Source organism: Marmota flaviventris, chromosome 3 (genome assembly GCF_047511675.1).
Source record: "Marmota flaviventris isolate mMarFla1 chromosome 3, mMarFla1.hap1, whole genome shotgun sequence".
In the NCBI taxonomy this organism is placed as follows: Eukaryota; Metazoa; Chordata; class Mammalia; order Rodentia; family Sciuridae; genus Marmota; species Marmota flaviventris.
This window is the reverse complement of record NC_092500.1, coordinates 166,029,534-166,052,471: the sequence shown is the minus strand read 5'-3', so window position 1 is coordinate 166,052,471 and position 22,938 is coordinate 166,029,534. Positions and strand designations below refer to the sequence as shown.

The 22,938-nt window shown below is 44.7% G+C and overlaps 1 protein-coding gene across 2 annotated transcripts; it reads left to right on the top strand.

Moving 5' to 3' along the window:
* Positions 1 to 22,730, top strand: LOC114085667 (tumor necrosis factor receptor superfamily member 10A-like). Of its 2 annotated transcripts, XM_027926845.3 has the most exons (10): positions 1 to 296; positions 9,110 to 9,182; positions 11,818 to 11,928; positions 13,278 to 13,389; positions 14,393 to 14,466; positions 14,554 to 14,688; positions 15,147 to 15,178; positions 15,582 to 15,743; positions 19,005 to 19,080; positions 20,047 to 22,730. In XM_027926845.3, exons 1-10 carry the CDS (start codon positions 12 to 14, stop codon positions 20,364 to 20,366), a joined length of 1,380 nt encoding a protein of 459 aa, XP_027782646.3. In that variant the 5' UTR covers positions 1 to 11; the 3' UTR covers positions 20,367 to 22,730. The 2 variants fall into 2 exon arrangements, with proteins under 2 accessions (XP_027782646.3, XP_034491772.2); XM_034635881.2 differs by having other exon boundaries at positions 14,393 to 14,688.
* The last annotated feature ends 208 nt before the right edge of the window (positions 22,731 to 22,938 follow it).

The following is a 22,938-nucleotide window of genomic DNA, read 5'->3' as shown; positions in this document are numbered from 1 at the left end:
GCAGTTTCCACATGTTCCTGGAAGAGCGCAGACGCGGGGCCGAAGGCAGGTGGCAGCGCGCGCAGCTAGACGGGGCGACATTTCCATGTGGACGAGAAACGCGGAAGATTCTGCAGCCAACTCTCAATCGTAGCCCAGGGACGGAGCCCAAGAGTCCCCCTAATACCATGGTCCACAGCGGGAGCGCGCTAGGCGGCCCCGGGGCCCCAGGAGTGCGCGCCCCCGGCCCCAGCCGAGCCCTGGAAGCCGCACCTGGACTCCTGGTCAGGACCTTGACTTTCGTCTGTGCGCTGTGGGTGAGTTCCGGCTTCGGTTCTCGGAGGACACGTGCGCTCGGAGGGGCAGGAGGCCTGGGGGTCGTGGCGGGGGTGCCAGGCCCCGGTCGCTTGTCGCCTGGCATGCCCGGGCATGACGCGCTCGGCGGCGGCGGGAAAGGGAAAGTCCGGGTCCCGGTCCCACAGGACCGACCCGGGCCAGGAGGAGGGGAGGCGGTGCCCCGCGCGCCTCTCCACGGGTTGGGGACACTTTGGGGGCATTTCAAAATGGACAAGGCGAGTTCCACCTGGAAGGCAGCCAGGGACTTTTTTGCTTTTCCTTCACGCACGTCCGTCCTCGTGCGCTACCTTCCCACCGCGCTTCCGATCGGGTGAGCGAAGCCCCGCGGGGCCCAGGGACTTCGCCTGGCCTGCCTCCTCACTGCGGGAGGACGGCCGAAGGCAGGATACCAAGTTACAAAGTTACGACTTTAAACCTATTGGGGGACCGCGATTTCCTGTGAAGGAGGGAAAGGCGGGCGGGGGCGGGGTGCTTTCTAGGTTGCTGGAAGCTCCCGCTAATTACACTTTTCCAGGTTACTTGTATGTTAGGGGGAAAAAGCTTAAAACTTAAAAAAAAAAAAAAAAAAAGAAAAGAAAAAAACCCACTTGTATTATTCCGTTTTCCATTGCTTCATCAAATACTTAGGACTGGTTCATATAGAAAGAAGTTTATTTATTTAGCTCTTGTGGAAGTTCAAGCACACAGCCCCAGCTCCTGTGAGGATCCTACTGATTGGTGGCTTTAGGGCGGGAGAGGGAGAGATCACAGGACAAGACAGGAACACTGAGGGGTATTGGGGTCAGGATCGTGTGTTTATATCAACCACCTCCTGGGCACTAAGAACTACCTTGATTCTTTCCTGGACAAGGCCGGTAATGACCTAATATCATCCCATTAGGCCCCGCCTCTCAAAGGCCCCACCCACTCTGACCACCACCATCCAGGGGACATCCTCAACCAAGTCTGAATCATAGCAATAACCTTGCAAGTATCATGTCGTTTTTAATGTTTTCATGTAACAAATTCACTCCTAATCCAGGAAATAGCATTTTGTTACCATCTCAGAATAATTAGGAGATTTATTTTTTGAATATCAGTTTTATATTAGGTGGGATCCACATTTTTTGTTTTTGTTTTTTAAGCAACAGACACTTATTGTGGGATCCACATTTAGTGCTTCTCCATGACTGGTTTATTTTTGTCAGGTCAGTGTGTATCCAGCTGAATGTAGACATCAGGGCCAAAAGTCTGAATTTGATGGTTTTGAAAATGTGAGACAGGCCTTCTGGCATCCCAAACGGCCCTCTCATCCTTCCATAAGTCAGTCAGTCTTCCATCAGGTAGAGCTTTTTACAATTATGAAGCTAATACCAAATTACAAGAGATGTTTTATATTCGTACCTGCACTTTTTTTTTTTAACAACAGGTTAGTATTTTACACGTGAACCATGGATTATCTTAATCTTCTGTCCTATAGGTAGCTGTTCAGATTACATCTTGGTTTTGTTTTTGCTAATTCGAGCAGTATTGTAGTAAACGCCCTGGTATGTACCACAGGTATATATATCCATGTGCGCCATCTACTTGGGTAACTCCTTAGGAATGGAATTCTTGGGCCAACTGGTTAATAACTTTAGAATTTGTTCAGATATTGCTATATTCCCCTTCAAAAGAAGGTTCTACCAATTTGTTACTCACACCTAGAATATACAAACTTTCCTCTGTCCCTACACCCTTACCACACTGGATATAGAAACATTAACTCTTTTCTAATCTAAAAGGTAAAAAGTGATACGCCACAGCATTGTGTTTTTGATGCTGCAGCGCTATTAGAGATTTTCAAAGCTCGAGGGGATTTTCCAGGGTAGTAGATGAGCAGGAGACCCCAGATGAGGCAGCAAGAGAGCCCGGAATTCCAGCCCTGTCCTTGAAACCTTGGTGCCCGAGGCTAGTTTCTGCCTATAAATGGACACAGACCTTGCCCTGAACTGCCAGAGGGATTTCATCAGAGGAGGTCCGGCACAGAGCTTGGTTCTGAGGTCAGGTCCTCACCCTGTAAATGCTGGGATTGTCCATTGCCTGTGCCTGGACCTTCCACATAGGTCCCTCTTGATCAAAGTAGGAATTGGGAAGTTTTGGCATCTCACAGGCCCACACACTGGGTAGGGCTAGAGTACTGCAGTCAAAGGCCTGTGACCTGAGTGTGGTCCCAACTTTCTCTTGTGTCAGATGGTAAGAACACAAGTTCACTACAGCCGTCTGTGAGCTGCGGTGACCTGGGTCACTGCATGAAATTGTGTGGGAGGACAGGTCACTTCCTCAGGGATAGTGTCAGCACTTTGGAGCTGAATCGCCACAGGGCACATATTGTCCACCTGTCAGTGGCTGTACCTGCTCGCACTGATACATTGATGTTGGCTCTCTGAGCCAAGGCAGGAATTTCTGAACAACAGTGTGGACAATTTATGGGGACCTCCTATCTGTGGTTCCTCAGCAGAGGCTGCAGGGCTGGCAAGATCCCCTCCCTGTGCTGGAGCTGGTGCTTGGGTAGCTGAGACCACCTCTGTACTCAGTGGTGTGTCCTGGGTGGTGGTGGAGGTCCAGTTCTCCCAGCAAGTAGATGGTGAGCTCCATTCTTGGGACAGCCTGGACATGGGGGCAGGGTGGGGATCAGACTCTTTGTGAGTCATTTTTCATGGAAGCCCATTGAAAGATATGATTCTGGAAACCTAAATGACTAATAATGCCTAAGAGGCCCAACCCCCCTCATCTGGCCTCCTCTAAAGAGGCTTGGATGCCTGGTGAGACCTGCTGTGGTATTCTTGGGCTGAGGTTGTGGCTTAATTAAAATCAACATTGTGGGCTGGGGATGTGGCTCAAGTGGTAGCGCGCTCGCCTGGCATGCGTGCGGCCCGGGTTCGATCCTCAGCACCACATACAAACAAAGATGTTGTGTCTGCCGATAACTAAAAATAAATAAATATTAAAATTCTCTCTCTCTCTCTCTCTCCCTACCCCCCCCCCCTCACTCTCTTTAAAAAAAAAAAAATCAACATTGTGTGTGATAAGACTACAAACCTGAATATGTAAACACGCACTTGCTGTGTGCCAGGCTTTGTCCTCAGCACCTTTCCATATGTTAACGTATCTAACTCTATAACACCCAGGTTGCGTGGGAACCCTTGCCATCCTCATTTCACCTGAGCAGCTTGAAACAGCAAAGGTCATTTGGTGAGGAGAGAGCAGGGGTGGCTGAGCCTCAGCGGCAGCCCCACCATTGATTGAGTCTGTAGTCCTGCTGGCATGTCCCCAGGGGTGTATTCGGTGGCCATCTAGGAAGCCCACACTCAGCTGCACAGGGCCCCTCTTATTTCAAGAAAGAGAAACATGTCTAGAGGAGGGAAGGGGCTTCTCCAGAACCATGGAGCTATTCCATGTCTGGCTCTGGGCTATGAGCCAGATGGCTCAGAACGTCATCCAGGGGTGTTATTCTACAAAATACCAAATAAGCCAACAAACTTAGGAAGCAGACTTTGGACCACAGGAAGACCTTGACAAGAAGTCTTAAGCTGAAGTTAGAACTGTTCAGCTTCAGACAAACAGGGTGCTTTGGAGGGGAAATGGCGTTCTTGAGTCAGGAAATGGAGCCTAAGGTGACTCAGCACCAGAAGCAAGCTCCCCACCCTGCCCGACCCACACCCTGACATAAACACACACAAGACCCACGTCTATGGACTGACTCATCCATCCCCTAATAAAATCTCTGGCCACACTTTCAGTCTGTCACCATCAGAGGCAACCACAAACCAAAGAGCTGCCACAGTACTACTTTTCACTCCTCTCCCCCATGACTTTGATTTTTCTTTGTATGACCCAGTGTCCCTCAGATGGTATTGTCACTTTTACTGGAGCAGCCCCGGTAGGCTCCTTTCGCCTTAGTTGACTTTGAAGTTATTAGGTCTGTGTCTCAGTGCCCTGTGAACCAGAGGTGTCCTGAGAAAAGGAGGTGCCAGTTCTTGCCATTGGTACTCCAGTTTCTTGCACAGTGAGGTCCCCAGGCTCTCACTCAATGAATGAATAACCTGGACCCCAGGATGCCTGCTCTAAGGCAGCTGAGTCAAATGCTGAGAATCTGCCCAGGTTCCAGGGCCCCAGGAGGCAGTTGCCAAGTTTTTGCTTGATATTACCAGAGTTGGGGGGCAGGGAGCACCATTTGTGGTGTTAAGAACATCAACCAGGCACAGTAGCGCATGCCTATAATCCCAGTGGTTTGGGAGGCTGATACAGAAGAATCGTGAGTTCAAAGCCAGGCTCAGCAATGTAGCCAGACTCCGTCTCAAAATTAAAAATAAAAAGGGCTGGGGATGTTGCTCAGTGGTTAAGCACCCATGGATTCAATAATCCCAAGTGTAAAAAAAAAAAAAAAAAAAAAAACGAACAATTCATTGAAGTCATGATAATAGTAAATTCACGTGTGCTAATAATAGATCTTTAAAATATGTGAAGGGAAAATGTCTGCAAGATTAAAGGCAGATCATATCAGCCCTTTCTCAGGAACTGATAGAATTAGCAGATGAAAATGTGGTAAATAATAACAAATCTGAACATTATCAACCACTTGATATATAGCATACGAAATATCCACTGAAAATTCATTCTTTTTTTCTTGTTTTTATTGGTACATTAAAATTACACATAGTTGTAGGATTCATTGGGACATACCTGTTTATCTTTTTTGAACTAATAAGGAAGTAATAAGAGGAAATTAATGGGGGCTGGATCTCAGTGGCAGAGTGCTCACGTAGCACATGAAAGGCCCTGGGTTTGATCCTCAGCCCCACATAAAAATAAATAAATAAAATAAATGTATTGTGTCCATCTACAACTAAATAAATAAATACACATACACACATATATACAGTTGTATATAGTAAATATATACATACATATATATGTGTATATACATATGTGTGTATATATATATATATATATATATATATATACACACATATATACATATATAATAAGTTAAATGAAATGAAACATGAACAATAAAAGGTAGTGACAAACCAGAAGGTGGATCCCTGGAATGATGAAAAAACTAATAAAATGGGCTGGGGATGTGGCTCAAGTGGTAGGGCACTCGCCTGGCATGTGCGGGGTGCTGGGTTCGATCCTCAACACCACATAAAAATTTAAAAAAAAATAAAGATATTAAAAAATACTTCAGTGTTTGTAAGTAATTGTAAACTGTAATGTATGGATTTATAAATTTAAATAATTATATATTTTAAAAATTAATAAAATAAAATTAATACAATTCAGAATTAAAAAACAAGCCAGGCATGTTAGTGTCAAGTGCCTGTAATGCCAGCTGCTCGGGAAGTTAACTCAGAAGGATCACTTGAGCCCAGGAGTTTGAGACCACCTGGGTAACATAGCAAGACCCTGTCTGAAGGAAAGAAAGAAAAACAACAGCAAGGAGCATAAAATACTAATATCAAGAATTAATGATGGGATATTACAAACTCTGCCACCATTAAAAGGAAAAAACTGAGAGCTTATGAATTACTGACAATAAATCCAACAAGTTGGATGATATGGAAAAATTCCTAGAAAAATACACTTCACAAAATAGCCACAAGATGTAAAGATAATCTGAATTATCTTATACCTGTTTATGAATTAAAATTAATTATTTAAAAGCTGAAAATAATGAAAATTGGGGCTGATAATCATTTCACTGGTAATTCTGTAAATATTATGGAAAAAATATCACTAAAACAAATTGAAAAAATAGAAGGAGGCAATTTATCATCATTTTTATATAACATCATTATTTTTATATAATGCCCGTATATATTTGTAACATCTGACAAGGATATTACAAAAAAACAAAACTCTAATCAACATCCATTATAAATATGGATGTAAAAGACAGACAATTGAGTCTAGAAACTTTTAAAAAAATAATGTACTCTGAACAAATGGGGTTTATTTCAGGAATATGGTTTGATTAGCATTTGAAAATCAGTATTAGTCATGATATTAACAATGTGAAGGAAAAAAACCCTATATGAACATGTAAATTGTTTGATAAAACTTAACACACATTCATAATAAAAAATTCTCATATTTAGAACAAAGGGGAACTTCCTCAATTTGATGTATTGCACATATAATAAGCTACAGCTTTTTGTGAAAACTAAGCACAAAGCTAGCAAAGGTAGTATATAATAAAAATTAGAGCAGATTTAAAAAAAATAAATAAAGAGTAGAAAACAGTGAAGAAAAATCAGTGAAACCAAAATTTGGTTATTTAAAAAGATCTGCAAGTGATGCTTGGTGGCACACACTTGTAATCCCAGTGACTCTGGAGGCTGGGGCAGGAAGATCTCAAATTTGAGGCCAGCTTTAGCAACTTAGTGAGACCCTGTCTCAAAATAAAAAAGTTAAAAGGCTGGGGACATGGCTCAGTGATAGAGCACCCCTGGGTTCAATCCCCAGAACATCTACTACTATACTAGTAATAATAATAAATAAATTAAATTAAATAAGAAGATTCACAAAATGGACAAAACTTTAAGACCTAAATAACCAAAATCATAAATGAAAATGAGAAATATAGCTGAATTTTCAGAAATCAATAGGACTTAAAGAGAATGCTCTGAGTAGGTGTACTTCAACATATTAGATCACATAGAGAAAAATGGATAAATTCTTGGAAACACACCAAGACTGAATTGTGAAGAACTAGAGGTTTTCAACAGAATTACAGCTAGTGAGGAGATTCAATCAGGGAGCCAATGCCTTCCAACAAAGAAAATCTCAGGACCAGGTGGCTTCCCTAGTGAATTCTACCAAACATTTAAATAAGCACCATGAATCCTCTTCAAATTCTTCCAAGAAGTTTGTGGAGAGGAGGAAATCCTTCCCAGTTCATTTTAGAACAAAATTAGAAGCCTCAAACTAATTGATTTCCAAAAGTTTTACAAAGCTACGGTTCTCAGAACATTGAAGTACTAACGTAAAGAAGAGACAGACCAATGGAATAGAATAGAGAGCTCAGAAATAAACCTTCCAACATTTGGTCACGTGATTCTCAACAAGGGTGCCAAGACCAACAGATGATGGAAAGGACAGTCTTTTCATGAAATATTGCCTTTTACCTTACACCATAGATGAAAGTCAACTCAAAGTTGATTAAGGACCTAAATGTAAGAGCTAAGATTATAAAACTTTTGGAAGAAAACAAGGGAAAAGCTTCACTACATTGGAGTTGACAATGATTTTTTTAAAGTATAACATCAAAAACACGGACAACAAGTAAAACTTGATAAATTGGACTACATCAAAAAAAAAAAAACAAAAACAAACAAACAAAAAAAACTTCTTTGCCTCAAAGAAAAAGGACACATTTGATGGAGAAAAACAACCTACAGAATGGGAGAAATGAGATAAAAGGTCAATATCCAGAGTTTGTTTTATAAAAAACACCTGTAATGTAGCTATAAAATAAACGAACAGTACAATTCAAAAATAAGCAAAGAGTATGAATAAGAAATTTATCCAAAGATATACAAATATCCAACAAGCACGAAAATAGATGTTTAATACCACGAATTGTTAGGGAAATACAAATTGAAACCACAAAGAGATGGTCTGTCAAAACATGAATAACAGATTTGGGGGAGGATGTGGAGAAATTGCAACTTTTGTGCCCTTTTGGTGAATATATAAAGTGATGCAGACACTATGAAAAACAGGAGGACAGTTTCTTGAATAATTAAAGATAGGACTGCCATGTGATTAGCAATTCCACTTCTGGGTGTAGATCCAAAAGAGTTGTTTGATTTGGTTTTTGCAAAGCTAGGAATCAAACCCAGAGCCTCAAACATGCCAGGCAAATGCTCTACCATTCAGCCACATCCCCAGCCCTTAGCAAAAGGATTGAAAATGGTCTTAAGGAGTTTTTGTACATGTTATGTCCATGAGTTTTATTCACAATAGCCAGAGGATAGGATCAACCCACTTATCCATTAATAGATGGATGGATAAACAAAATGCATATACACAGAAAGGAAATTTTAGTGTATGATACAATGTGAGTGGACCATGAGGATATTTTGCTAAGTGATATAAGCCAGTCATGAAAAAATAAATTCAGTATGATTCCACTTATATGAGGTACATAGATTACTCAAATTCACAGAAACTGAGTAGAATGGTGGTTGCCAGGGTGGAGGGGTGGGGAATGGGCAATGGTTCCATAGACACATACTTTCCATTTATCAAAATGAAAGAAATTCTGGATATTGGTTGCACAAAAGTTTGAATGTGTCTAGCACGAATACCTGTACACTTAAATGATTAAGATGGTAAATTTTATCTTATGTTTATTTGACTACAATTTTTAAAAAGTGTATTTGTGTCCATGAGAGAGACCAAGAGGGAGACAAAATATTCCCATTAAGACAATAGAGTAGAGGTTGCAATTTCTGATGGAGGGAATGTGATTTTATTCTTGTAAAAACTTTCCTGTACTTTTCCATATCTGAGTAAACAGTGTTTTTTAATAAGTGAAAGAATAAAGGGGTTTTTCAAGTGTGTATCACTTGTCTAGCCCTAAGAAGCATAGATATAATCAAATGGCTGAGAGTTTTATAACTGGGAGGAAAATCCAAATTGTGTTTAGTTTTGGAAGCTGGGGTGGAGGGAGGAATGTGAGATGGATCTTATGATGGGTGAAATCTGGAAGCCACTCATGTTAGTTCCTGCTTTGTCCCCATAGGTCCTACTTGAGCCAGCCACTGGTGCTAGAGCTTATTCACCAGATGACCTTTCAGAAGGATGGTGTCTTGCAGGTACATTCTAAGATTGAACTGTAATTTTTTTTTCTTTTTTTTTTTTTTTTTTTGTAACAGGGACTGAACCCAGCAGCACTTAACCACTAAGCTGCATCACCAGCCCTTTTTATCTTTTATTTTGAAACAGGATCTTGCTAAGTTGTTTAGGTATTTATTGATCCTTTGCCACATCCAGGGTTATGAGGATTTTACCCCCAGGTTTTCTGCTTGTTTAGTTTAGTAGGCTTTGCTCTTACATTTAGGTATTTTATTCATTTTGAGATAATTACTGTATGTAGTGCCAGGTAAGGATTCAACTTCTTCCTCTTGTATGTGGCTATTCCAGATGCAGTTGTCCCAGCACAATTTTTTTTTTTTTTAAAGACTGTTCTTTCCCATTGAACGGTCTTGGCATCCTTGTTGAATATCAGTTCAATGTGAATGTGTGAGTTTATTCTTGGATTCTCAGTTCTTTTCCAGTTGTTTGTGTCTATCCTTTTGCCAGTACCAACTTGTAGTGTGTTTTAAAATCAAAGTGTGATTCTTCCTACTCTGCTTTCCTTTTCCAGGATTATTTTGGCTATACTGGGTTCCTTGAGATTCCATATGAACTTTGGAATCACCTTCACAATCTCTATAAAGAAGTCAGCTGACTTTCTATAGGGATTGAGCTGAGTCTGTAGCCCAGTTTGGAGAGTATTGTCATCTTAACATTGTTGTTAAGTCTTTCAATCCATGAACATGGTATGTTTTCCCATTTATTTTAGATCTTCTTTAATTTCTCAGCAATTTTTTTTTAAATTTTTTAGACAATAAACTTTGCATTTATTTTATTAAATTTATTCCTAACTACTTAATACTTGTTGATACTATTGTGAATGGAATTTTTCTTAGTCTTATTTTGGGATTGGCCATATTGTGAGCATACAACAATACAGTTGATTTTTTGTGTATTGATCTAGTGTTTTATAACCTTGCTGAACTTACATATGTGTAAGGTTCTTTCCATCCATTCCTTAGGGTTTTCTGCCTATAAGATGGTGTCATTAGTAAACACGGCTTTTATTTCCTTTTCAATCTGGGTGACATTTATTTCTTCTTCTTGCCTAATTGCCCTAATGAGAACCACTAGCACAGTGTTGAATAATCAAGTGGCAAGAACAGATAGCTTTGGGGTGTGGCTGCCTTCCCAACTGGTTTGCTAGCTGAAGTCTAAGGGCCTGGCTTTTTGAAACCTCTTCCCTGCCTTTGTTTTTGTGTATTGCTGCTTGAAAGGTCTTCTCCATTTCCCTCCCTTCCTGGGGATCTGATGCACGCCTATCAGTCTCCAGGGTCTTGTGGTTAGCCACCCACACCGCCAGGCTCTGCTGGTTCCTGGACTTTGGTAACCGAGCAGCCGGGTGCTTGTCCGGGGCAGTTTTATTCCATCGACTGAAGATTCTCCTCTCTGGCCCCGACTGGCATCTTCCTCCCGGTTACCACTCGGATCTCCTGTCAAGGTCACGGTCTTCCCTTTCACCCGTTGGCACTGCCTGAACTCTGAGTCTGCTGTCATCAACCTCCTTTTGCTCAGATTCTTTCTGCTCATCTTCATCCTTTGTCGCCGCCTTGGCAGTGATCGCTGAGCCGCTGTCCTATAGTCGCAGGGCAGCCACGCTCCTTGTCGTGGAGGTGTGCAGGAGGTGTGACCGCCTGGCTCCTGTGGCGGTGGCCACAGCCTCCTCAGCCCCCTCAGCCCCAGTGTGTGGGACGGCGGCTGCCCTGCATGCTGCCGGCTCCAGACACCGTCAGCCCTCGAACGCAAGCCACTGCCTGTTGCGGCGACACAGACACAGTTGGCCACCTGCTGCAGTGTAGCGGAGCCTAAGGATCCAGGCGGTAGCAGAAGCCGGCCAAGCACTCGCTGGGTTGTCCACCTCTTCCTTGAGTTGGTTTCAGTAGTTTGTTTTTCTAACAAATTGTCCCAAAGTTACCCAATTTGGGATGTACCGGGGTTTACAGCATACTCAGTACTTTTTTCAGATTCTCATATTTTCAGTCTCCTCCCTTTAGTGCCCTAGTCAACTGTGTTCAGAGAACCAGCTTTTGGTCACCATTAAGTTCTTTCTTCCCTTACTGGCTGGTGGGCTGGGGATCGAACTAGGGCCACACACCTGTTAGGCAGGTGCTCTGCTGCTGAGCTGCATCCCAGCCCTGGTCTGATTGATGTTCTCCATTGTTTTTCTCATCTCTATTTAGTGCATTTCTGCTCTATCTGTATTATTTCCCTGCCTTCTCACTTTCTTCACCTTTATTGTGCTTCCTTTTTCAGTATCTTAAAGTAGAATACTAGGTGATCCCTGTGATGTGACCAAAACAAACAAAACCCTAGATTTTGAAGGCTTGGTATTTAAACTATCTCACTATTACATACTGAGTATAATTCATTGGACTTTATACTTTTTACTGTGGATACTCTGAGTCAGGATTTCTTGTGTGCTTTGTATTGGGCTTCTGTGGGGTGCTGGGCTAAGTTGTATAGTAGGTACAGAAAGGATGAGCTGAGCCAGATCAGGTAGAGTGGCTGTCCCTGTTTAGAGTCTCATGTTGGAGAGAGAATTCCTCTCACCACTGCCAGCTGCAGTGAAATTCATTCACGGGCTTTTCTCTCCAGGCTATTACCGGACTGAGACTGGGGCTTGCGAGATGTGCCAGGAGGGTGTGGATTACACCAACCATTCCAACAACCTCTCTTCCTGCATCCCCTGCAGCGTCTGTAGAAATGGTACACAGCAAGCGGGCCCAGGGAGGGTGGTGGGCTGGGACTCGGATTCCACGTGGACTCAGAAACCTCAATTCCAGCCCAACTCGGTCTTCTTTCTGCCCTGCCCCATGATCATCTTTGATTCAATGAAACACAATTTTTTAAAAATGGAAATTTGACATGTAATGCATGCCGCTTTAGAAGGTAGTCATTTAAAACAGCAATAGGGAGGAGTAGGAGATTAATCTGCCCCCTGTGGAGGGGCTCCTTCACCCCCTCAGAAGCATTTTGGAGCAGTTGCTACTGCTGACACTGTCCCTTGATTTGTAAACTTGGCAAACACTTGCTGAACTTCTGCCCTGGGACAGGACAGGTACAGAGTGCACTGGGGCTGGCTATGAGAGGACATTTCCCTGGAGGTGTCCTAAGAGGACTGAGCAGGTGACTCCAGCTACAATAGAGATAAGGACACTGGACTCCATAGACGAGGGCACATTTGAAAAGGATGTTGAAGGACAGATTCAAGGATTCCAAGTGGTAGATGGAGAACATCTCTCCATCCAGAGGTCCAGAACTGAAGGTTAGAGAACCTCATGCATTCAGGAGAAACGCCTGATTCAGTTCTGGGTCTGCTCCAAGTCTCCTGTCCTCTGCTCGGGATTTGGGGGTCCACTGACAGATTTCAAGCCACCACCTGCTCTGTTTTTGACCAAGATCCTTCTGAACATACAGGGAAGGGCAGAGGAGGAATGGAAGTCAGAGATGCAGGGCAGAGTGGAGTGGAAAGAAGGGAGTCTCTCTGAGCCTCCCCTCTGCCCTGTAGTCAGCCTCCGGCTGTGAGGGATCATGCTATGTTCTGTCCCCACCCTCAGGCTCCTCCGTCACTTCTTCTCAGTGTGGATTACTTTCTCTTCCCATGAGTTAGACCCTTCCTGACCTCAGGCCTCTCATTCGGTAACCTTCCACATAAACTCCAACACACATTCTCGTCTCCATTTCTTGGATCTCCTGAAACGTTTAGGTCTGTAGCCCAAGAAAATAAGTGACTGATGGAAAAGGCTGGATTTTGTCCTGGTCCTGAGCCAGGTTCTCCATCCTGTGCTCTGACTTCCTGGCAGGGGCACCATGTTCCAGCCTCCACATCCCAAGGCCCTTCCTTGCACCTGACCTTGGGATCTAAAATTTGATGCATTAAATAATAAACTGTATTCTTCTATGTGACTCCAAATACAGGTGACAGCATCTTTATGCCTGGTACTCTGTTGCTGCAGGACCGGGCTGACTGGGGGGCGGGGGGGTGGTGTTCATGTGGAGAAGGACGGAGGAGTACCCCGGGAAATTCATCCCCAAAGCTCTTCCTTCATTTCCAGATAAAGAAAAGAAGAGTCCGTGCACCACCACCAGAGATGCAGAGTGCCAGTGTAAACCAGGCACCTTCCAGGATCAAAACTCCCCTGAGTTCTGCCGAACGTGCTCGGACCGGTGAGATACTGGAGCTGGGAGCTCCCAGCAGCTCAAGGGAAGCCGTAGAAGACCTGACTATTTTAGTACCCCTTTCTCTTCCGGCCCTGCGGAGCCCCACAACCCCTCAGGTGTCCTTTGGGAGTTTCCTGAGCTTTCAGTGTCCCTTTCTGGTCCTTCTGCACATCCTCCCACCTGCGCTCACAGTGGTCCCTTCCCATCCTTTTCTCCCAGGACTTGTTCATTGGCCACAGGAGGCCATGACTTAGGTCCCATGGTCCTTTTGAGGGCCCCAGGATATGCTTGAATTCTTTTTGGAAACAGAAGAATGGGTAGAATTCAGCCAGGCTTCTGTTCATTTATATCCCAAGTCAGTAACAAAAATGTCATTTTCAATCAATTTTTGTGCAGCAGAAGCCCATGAAGGCAAAAGCTCCCACAGCCCAGAAGAGGCATGTTAAGGTGGTGTGTGTGGCGCCCTCGAGGCTCCCAAGAAGGCCCAAGCCACTTCTGTCAGCCTCACCCCAGACTCCTGGCCCCTCAATAACACATCTTGTTCCTATTTGGGGCCCTCTGGGCCGATAGTTAATTTACTCTTCTCTCATGCTGGGTGTTTGCTATGCTTGGTAAGAAGGTCAGACAGGAAGGTCCGAGGAAGCTTAGTTGTGTTAAAGGTTAGCAGGAGGCTAGGCTCAGCTGTGGCTGCCTGGGCTCCTGCCATTGCCCCAGAGTGAGATCCCACCTTGCTCAGTAGCCAGGCCACGCAGCAGCACCCAGCAGAGAAGGCCCCTAAGGCTGCACCTCCACTCAGAGCTGGGATTCTGAGGGATGGAAAGGTTTGTGCTCAGGTCCTTTCCCAGACTTAGGGGAGAGTTAGGGTTTGGGGGTCCCTGGAGATACAAGGAGCCTGTCCTTTCTTTAACACCTTCTCAGGGACATTAGGCAGAGAGGGTGGCTCCCTCCTTCATGCTGTCTGGCCAGCCTTCCCTCACATCTTCCTGTTGTTTCCTGTCTCTGCACCCAGCTGCCACGGTGAGATGGTGGAGGAGAGTCCCTGTGTCCCCTGGAGTGACCGCAAATGTGTCCACAAAGAATCAGGTACCAAGGCCATCAGGGAAACCCTGGCTTCTGCAGAGCCAGTGACAGCCCACGTCAGCATTACTGCCTCTGTCCATCCCTCCTCAGACCGTAGAGTCGGATATATGGTGCTGGGCCTGGGCCTGTTTCTGGCTATGGTTCCTGTAAGTTTTCTGCTTTGGATTACGTGGAGGTTTTCAAGGAGGAAGAAGATATTCAAATGTATAAAGAACATCTTTCCAAGTAAGTGTTGGCTGGGGGTGGGCATGCGAGCACCCTGCCCCCCATCCTGCTCCGTTCCCACACACAGAAATGCCCTCCCCAAATCCCAAAGCCGCTTATCCTCCCAGCCTGGCTGTTTGTTCCCTGTGGTGACCCTGTCATCTCCCATCTCATGGCACCTCATGATCACCAGGATCCCACGAGTCCCAGTCTAGGACTGTCACCTCATCTCAGCCTGGTCCAGCTGGCAGTGCCCACCAGGCAGAAGTGTGATCTCTTTGACTAGGAACAAGTTAGGGTGACAAGTGGTCAGGGGCTAGACAGCTGTGGGCAGGGCAGAGCCAGGCAGACTGTGAACATGTCTCCCCATTTCTCCCCTGTGCTGTGTCTAGGTCCCCAGCCCAGACCGCCCAGCACTGCCCTCAGGGAGGTGGGTGAGGCCCCTGCCCATGTGCTAAGAGGATCCCTTTCTCTTCCAGGCTGTGGACAAGACTCTCAGCACGTGGACACAGTGAGTGGTCTCCCCTGTGCTTGGAGTCACTGAGCAGCACAGCCTGGGAAGGGCCATCCCTGTTTATCCTGTGATGCTGCCCTTGCTCTCTAAAGTGGCCTGGAACTCTGGGCCAACTGTCAGGGGCAAACGGCCATTGTGAGCTCCCTCTAGGCCCGTGGACCATACTGCTACCCTGTCCTTCCTGCTGCTTGGGAGACACCCTCTCCCATGACCTTGCCCCTGGGGGTGGGGTCACTTAGGACTTTGTCATTCTCCTTGGCACAACCCTAGGACCTTGGTGCCAGCAACAGATCGTGGATGTCTGAGCCTGTGCCCACCTGGAGTGACCCCACTGAGAGGGGGTGAGGACCTGGTAGGGAGTCCTAGGTGTGGGCTCCTGAGTGGTCTTTGTCTTCCCAAGGTCTCTATCCCAAGAAAGCTTGAAGCTCAGGACAATGACCACAATGAGATCCTAGCCAGCACGAACTCACCATCCACCGTGGACTCTGAGCAGCAAAGGAATGGACAACAGCTGGTGACACGTGTCACTGAAGAGTTCCCAGAGGAGGAAACAAGTCTGCTGGTGAGTGGGGACAGGCTGTGCCAGGCTGTAGACGGGGAGAGTGGGTGTCATCCTGAGGGGAAGTGGAGACTGAGGGAGGAAAGGGACTGTCTAGGTGGGGCTGCACCTGGTTCACGAGGTGACTGAGCCACTCTGGAACACTCTGCTTCATCTGGATCTCTGTCATGCTCAGGCTGCATCCCCAGAGCCTGGAGCCTACAGGCACAGATTGGGCACTGTGGTGTGGGTTGAGGATCGAACCAGGGCTGAGTACTTGTCACCAAGTACTTATTTTTTTAGTTGTAGATGGACAACTTTTTTATTTACTTATTTTTTATGTGGTGCTGAGGATCGAACCCAGGGCCCCATGCATGCAAGGCAAGTGCTGAGCTACAGCCCTAGCCCCCGTTTTGGTTATTTTTGATTCACCAACAGCGTTTTGTCCTAGGATCTTTGTAAGAAGATGTATTCCCCCGCCCGTACATTTTTTCCCATGTGGATAATAGAGTCCTAATTTCTTATCCTTTCATTTGGTGTGATATTTTCATGAATAGACGTTTTCATTTATAACTAGTGAGATTGCTAGATACATTAACTTTGTTTTTGCTCATCAGCTTAAGAAGTTTAGGGGATTAAACCCAGGGCCTTGTGCATGCAAGGCAAGCACTCTACCAACTGAGCTATATCCCCAGCCCCTTGCTCAACATAAGAAGAAACCCTCCCATTTCCTGGGAAGAAATATTTTTTTCAAGGATTTCCTTTTTGTACATTACAGTATAATCCAAGTGGAGTTTCTCTTGCAGTACCATAAGAAGTGTGGTGCTGCTCAATTGCTCTAAGTCACTATCTAACTCTTCTGGCCCCAGTTAAATCCTGAGTCTCCTACATCCCTCTGCTCTTGGTACCCCTTGAATCACAACTCAAATGTTGATATTGACAGTGATGTCCTTTCTCCCAGGCTATTCCTGTTTCATTCTTGCATCAATACCCAGTTTCCCTTTAACAATGAGAAAGTAATAAATAAAAATATTCATTAAAAAGATCAATAATTGACCAGGCGACTATAATCCCAGCAGCTCAGGAGGCTGAGGCAGGAGCATCGCGAGTTCAAAGCCAACCTCAGCAATGGTGAGGCGCTAAGCAACTCAGTGAGACCCTCTCTCTAATAAAATACAAAATTGGGCTGGGGCTATGGCTCAGTGGTCGAGTGCCCCTGAGTTCAGTCCCCCATACCAAAACAAAAGAAAACAAAACAACTTAAAAAGGTCAATAATCCCTCCAACTTGATTAAATACCTTGATATTTTTAGAAAGATATAAATATATATTCAAAGTGAGAAAACTTAAACGGTATAGAAAGGGTCTCAACAAATAAGAGCTTCTTTCATTTCCCCCAGGTCCCAAGATAACTATGAGAGATAATTCCTTGTGATTCTTTCTCCAAGTCTTTATGCATAAGTTTATGGACATTTATTGAAAGGTCACATATTATATGCAATATTCTTTAACACATTGAAATTTTTTGTTTTAATAATAAACAAAATAACTTTTTCTTCATTTTTTAAAACTTAAAATTTGTCCCAGATACAATTTAGAATTCATTCATAAGATCTTCTCTATATCAAAATAATTGATTTTTTTTTCCTGATGCTGAGGATGGAACTCTGGGCCTCACTCATGCTAGACAAAGGCTTTTAACCACTGAACTGCATCCTCAGCCCCTAATTGGAATTTCTATTCCAGTTTACCTTAAATATGAAAATTTAATCTAGGACGAATTGAAATTTTGTCAGTATTCAATATTTTTCTTATCGCAGAAGTCAGCATTTCAAGACAAGTGTTTTTCTTCCAGCTAAATTAAGATCTGTCTTTTTCTACAAATAAATCATTTCTATTTCTTGACAGTGCTGCTTTCTTCGTACTTAAGTGTTTTATAAACTTTATAAATTGGGTCTTTTCGTGGCGTTTTCTAATGTATTGTTTCAGTACATTTTTAGCCATTCATTCTGACTTCTGTTGCTCTTTCAATCCTTTTTAAACTTTAGGGTTTTTTACATATTCAAACATATATAAACAGTGATTCATTTTCCTGCTCCATTCCAAGACTCCTGCTCTGCGTTAATGTCTTCCCGCCTGCTGTGGAGCCAGAACTGTTGAGCACAGTGGGCAGCAATGCTGGGAAGGGCGAGGGAGCTTGCCTAGAAGCCCTGGGTTCTATCCCCAGCACAATTACAAAGAAGAGTGAGGAAAATAGGTCAGGGGGGAGGAAGGGAGGAAAACTGCTTAGCAAAGCACCTGTTGCATCTCAAGTGCCACCCCTGTGAATGACATTGGCTCATTTCATAGAGAAATGCATCTTTGGATTCCAAGCTGTTTTAAAACCTCAGAACTGGAGTTCAGTCTTACCAAGTGCCTGCCAGCCTTTGTGGTGATTGTGTCATGCTTTCATTTCCTTCTTTTGACTATTGATATGAGACATTGTTATTGATCAGAACACCTTCACATTCTTGAAACCAGCCATGACTTTGGATGGCAGCGCCTTCATATACAGGCTTCTACTGAGTCTCATAAAAATTCTGTAAGAGTCACGTGTGGTGGGGCTCACCTGTCATTCCAACCACTCGGAAGGCTGAGACAGGAGGATCACAAGTTTGAGGCCAACCTGGGCAGTGAGACCCTGTCTCAAAGTAAAAACTAAAAAGAGCTGAGAACATAGTGCATTGGTAGAATGACCCTGGGTTCAATCCTCAGTACCAAAAGAAAAGAAAAGAAAAATTTTCAGAAAGGGCTGGGGATGTGGCTCAAGTGGTAGTGCGCTCACCTGGCATGCGTGCGGCCCGGGTTCGATCTTCAGCACCACATGCAAACAAAGATGTTGTGTCTGCCGAAAACTAAAAAATAAATATTAAAAAATTCTCTCATTCTCTTTAAAAAAAAAAAAGGCTGGGGATGCTTAAGACACTGGATTCAGTCCCCAGTACTGCAAAAATAAGAGAATAAAAGGCCTCTGAGAAGGCCGCTTCCTCCTGCTGGAGGTGGGAGGGAATCGACCAGAAGAGGAAGCTCTGGGTGGGGGAGCGAGCATTCCCTCTTGGTGGAGTGATGCTTGGAATGGAACACTTCAGGTGAGCATGCACACAGCCTGTGCGCGGCTCCAGGTGGCAAGTTTATTGCCAATCTCCACAGAGACCTGGAAGGGATAAGGGAGGTGGCCCAGATATCTCCAGGCTGGCTGGTTGTCAGAGGTCCCTGACTCTGACAGGGCATCTCCCCTTTGTTCCAGAGACCTGCAGAAACAGAGAGGTCTCCGATGAAAAGGAGGCCACTGGTTCCAGTAGAGGGAACTGATACCATTGAGAGTAAGTATTTCATGTGAGATGATGAACAGGCGCCCGGGGAACGGGAACAGGGTTTTAACTGCTGTCCCTGTGGCTGGTAGGGCTTCCCCAGGGCTGTTGATGCTGGATGCAGGGGGTCCTATGCTGTTGTCACTGGGCTTTAGGAACCACCAATCCCCTTCTCGCTCTGCTTCTCCCATGGGGGCCCACCTGGTCCCTCCCCCATCATTTGCATCGTTCTATACCCGCCCACCATCCTCCCTCCTTGCTTGTAGTTCATCATCCCCCAGGTCCTCCTGAAGGCTTTTGCACACCTGACCTGTGGCCAGGCCCTGTTTGATGGGCCGTAGTGTAAACTACAATCTGGATTTCAAAGACTGAATGTCGATTATATGATGGAATAAGATTTTATAAATATCGAATCAAGTACAATGTCTTGTCAAAATGAATTTCATTTATTTCCTTTTACTTCTTAAAAGAGGCTATTAGAAAACATCAGCTCCTGTCCCTTCCGTTTCTCAGGCCGTGCTGGGCCATGCATTTCACACAAGTCTCGTTTAATCCTTCACAGCCCGTGAGCTGGATGCAGCTGATTGGTTTACAGGTTCACGTGTTCCTTTAGTCTTTTTGCCTCCATCCAGCATTGCCCAGTGGCAGTGTGGGAGTCAGGCAGAAGCCCTGCACCGCTAGGCCCTGCTCCTTCCATAGAGGCAGATGTGGCCACTCTGGCCCATATCACACATCACTTTCCTACTGCATAATAACTGTGCACCCACTTAGAGCAGTATTCTCTGCTCTCCCCCAGTGTGTTGGGTGCAGTGGGGCCCAGGCAGTGTTCATGGAAGCAGGTAGGGATGTTGGAACAACAGGTTCCTAGGCTTAGAGAGCTCATTAGTTTCCACATTTGAGTTCTAGACCTGATTTAGGATCCTCTGCCCTTGGTGAACTGCTTCTAACGCACGTGTCCTCCATGTTTCTCCTATCTAGCCATTCGGCAGTTCTTCAGTTGCCATCAGAACGTTGTACCCTATAAATCCTGGTATAAACTCATGCGGGTGCTGGGCCTTACAGATAATGAAATTCTTGTGATCAAAGATGGAATACAGAACCCGGAAGATTGCTTGTATGAGATGATGGTAAAATGGATCAACAAAATGGGGCACAGTGCCTCCATCAACACCGTGCTGGATGCCTTGGAAACAATTGGCGAGAGAAATGCAAGGGAGAAAATCGAGGACTACATGGTGAATTCCGGAAAATTTATCTATCAGGAAGATGGAGCAGATCCTGCAAGGTCGCTTCTTTAGAAAGGCAAATGTTCCCTCCTTTGTCTTTTCTCCCCTCAAAAAAAAAAGCCACTTGAACACAAGAAAGTAGGAAATAATCAAACTTCCACATGACAAGATCTGGAGCGCTTTCTTAATTCTTGTGCATTTGAAGAATGAAACCCTTGGACCAAGATGACTGTGTGTAACAGAAAGATGTATTGAAGCACAGGAAGGGACCTCCTGCAGTACAAGAGGGGCCCTAATAGTAGGCTTTCTCCTGCTGAGTGTGCTAGTCTATGGGTTTATATAGCACTTGGTTTGCTGCTATAGGACTTGAAAACTACTAAAGCCATTGCTAATTCTTGAGTTCCAACTTTCTTTCAAGTCTGCCCCACTTCCAGCCTAGTGTGGGGCTGCAGCAGGTGTCTGTACTGTGCCCAGGCCTGGCCTCTGAAGGATGACAGGTCGGTGTGCCTTGGCTTGCCTGGGTACTGGCTTTCTGTCCTGCCTATGGGGGCCACTCCATGGGCCGCAGGCAGCGCTTGCCAACCGCACTCGGACACACTTGGCTGCTCCACATCTGCTCCTCGGCTGGGACCAGTAGGCTGGCTGCATATAGCTTGGCAGCTGGGGGAAAGCCGTACCATTAAGACGTACGGCTCTTTTTTTTTTTTTAAGTGGCACTTTTTTATTCTAATACATCTTAATTTTTCCTTGTAACTATGTTTACGTGTTTACATTAACTTGTTTCTGTCATTATTTATGTGTTTTTGTAATTTGGTATGTTATAATGTAAGTGTTTGACAAGAATTCTTCTTCCTAATATGCACTTTGATTTAATGACTCTTCAGTGTTTAACCCAGTCTTTTAAACTTATAAACTTATTTATTTTCTGTTGGTGTTGGGGATCACTCAGGGCCTTGCACATGCTAGTCAAGAGCTCTACCACTGATCATCTCCAAACTTTAAATATGACACTTCTGTAAGTGTGTGAATAGCTCTTTTATTTACAGAAGATGTAGCAAGATCTTGGGGAGAACTATATTCTTCTGAAATCCTGACCTGGGCAGGGACCTTTGTTCCCTCCTCTATTGTTGGAAAGTGGGGTGGGAGATGGGTTAGATCAGAGGTGGTTCATGTTATTGAACTCTTGAGACCTCTCTGAACCTGGGGAAGAGGAGAGGGAACCTGTCCTTGATGTCTGCCTTGGTCTCAGAAAAGAACAATAGGCAGCACTCATGAATGTGAAATATTTGCTTACTAGACTACATGGTACCTCTTACTTGTGAATCTGAGCCCCAGAGCTGCATTTTGGGGTACAGAGTTGTACTTGAGAACCCAAGCCCTCTATATGCACAGAGGGCTTCTGGATATGACATTCAACTCAGAAACACAGATTCTTAAATTCTGATATAGAAAGACCTAAAATGGCTTTGGGCATTTTGTCCTGGCTTTCTCCTCTATATTTAATTCCTCATTAACTATTGGAGACTACCTTCCAGCAAAACCTTCTCCAGAGCATTCCAGTCACAGAAGGACAAATTCATGGAGATGGTAGTTCTCATCTCAAGGCATTGAATGTTTTCCCATTTCAGGGCTTGTATGACTCGCCAAAGCTAGAGGCACATTAAGGATGTGGCCTCTGCAGGAGGATTGCAAGTCCAAAGCCAGCCTCAGCCAAAGGGAGGTGCTAAGCACCTCAGTGAGACCCTGTCTAAATAAAATACAAAATAGGGCTGGGGCTGTGGCTCAGTTGTCGAGTGCCCCTGAGTTCAATCCTGGGTACCCTCACCCCAAAAAAGGGATAAGATGTGGCCTCTGAGTCCTCAAAGAACTAGAAATGGAACCACCATTTGACCCAGTTATCTGACTCCTTGGTTTATACCCAAAGGACTTAAATCAGTGTACTACAGTGACATGGCCACATCAGTGTTTATAAGTAGCTCAATTCACAATAGCTAAGCTATGGAACCAACCTAGCTGCCCTTCAACAGATGAATGGCTAAAGAAAGTGTACATATGTATATATACACAATGGAATACTACTCAGCCACAAAAGAACAAAATTATGGCATTTGCCAGTAAATGGATGGAACTGGAGACTACCATGTTAAGTGAAATAATCCAATCCCCCAAAACCAAAGGCCAAATGTTATGCAGATAGTAACTCACAATAAGCAGCTCTGCGGTTGTGGTGGGAAATACGAGTTCACTGGATTAGACGGGAATAAAGGGGAGGGAGTAGGAAAGACAGCTGAATGAGACACAACTTTCCTACATTCAAATACGGACACACAACCAGTGTAACCCACATCATGTACGACCACAAGCATGGGAAGTCATACTCCATGTGTGTATAATATGTATAACTAAAAAGAAGAAATAAAAAATATTTTTAAAGAATGTGGCCTCTGTGCATCTTTAGGAGAGGGGACCCTTTCATCTTCCCATACCCTTCCCCCCCTTCCAGGTCCCCCAAGCTGCTCCTGGCTGCTTTCTGGACGTTAGCCTTTGCTGCTGCTTTGGTGGACATTTGTCCTCCTGAGAGGAAGCCAGTAAGGCTTAGCTCCCGGCACCTTTCTCAGAGGACTTCCTTGGGTCCCACCGCAGG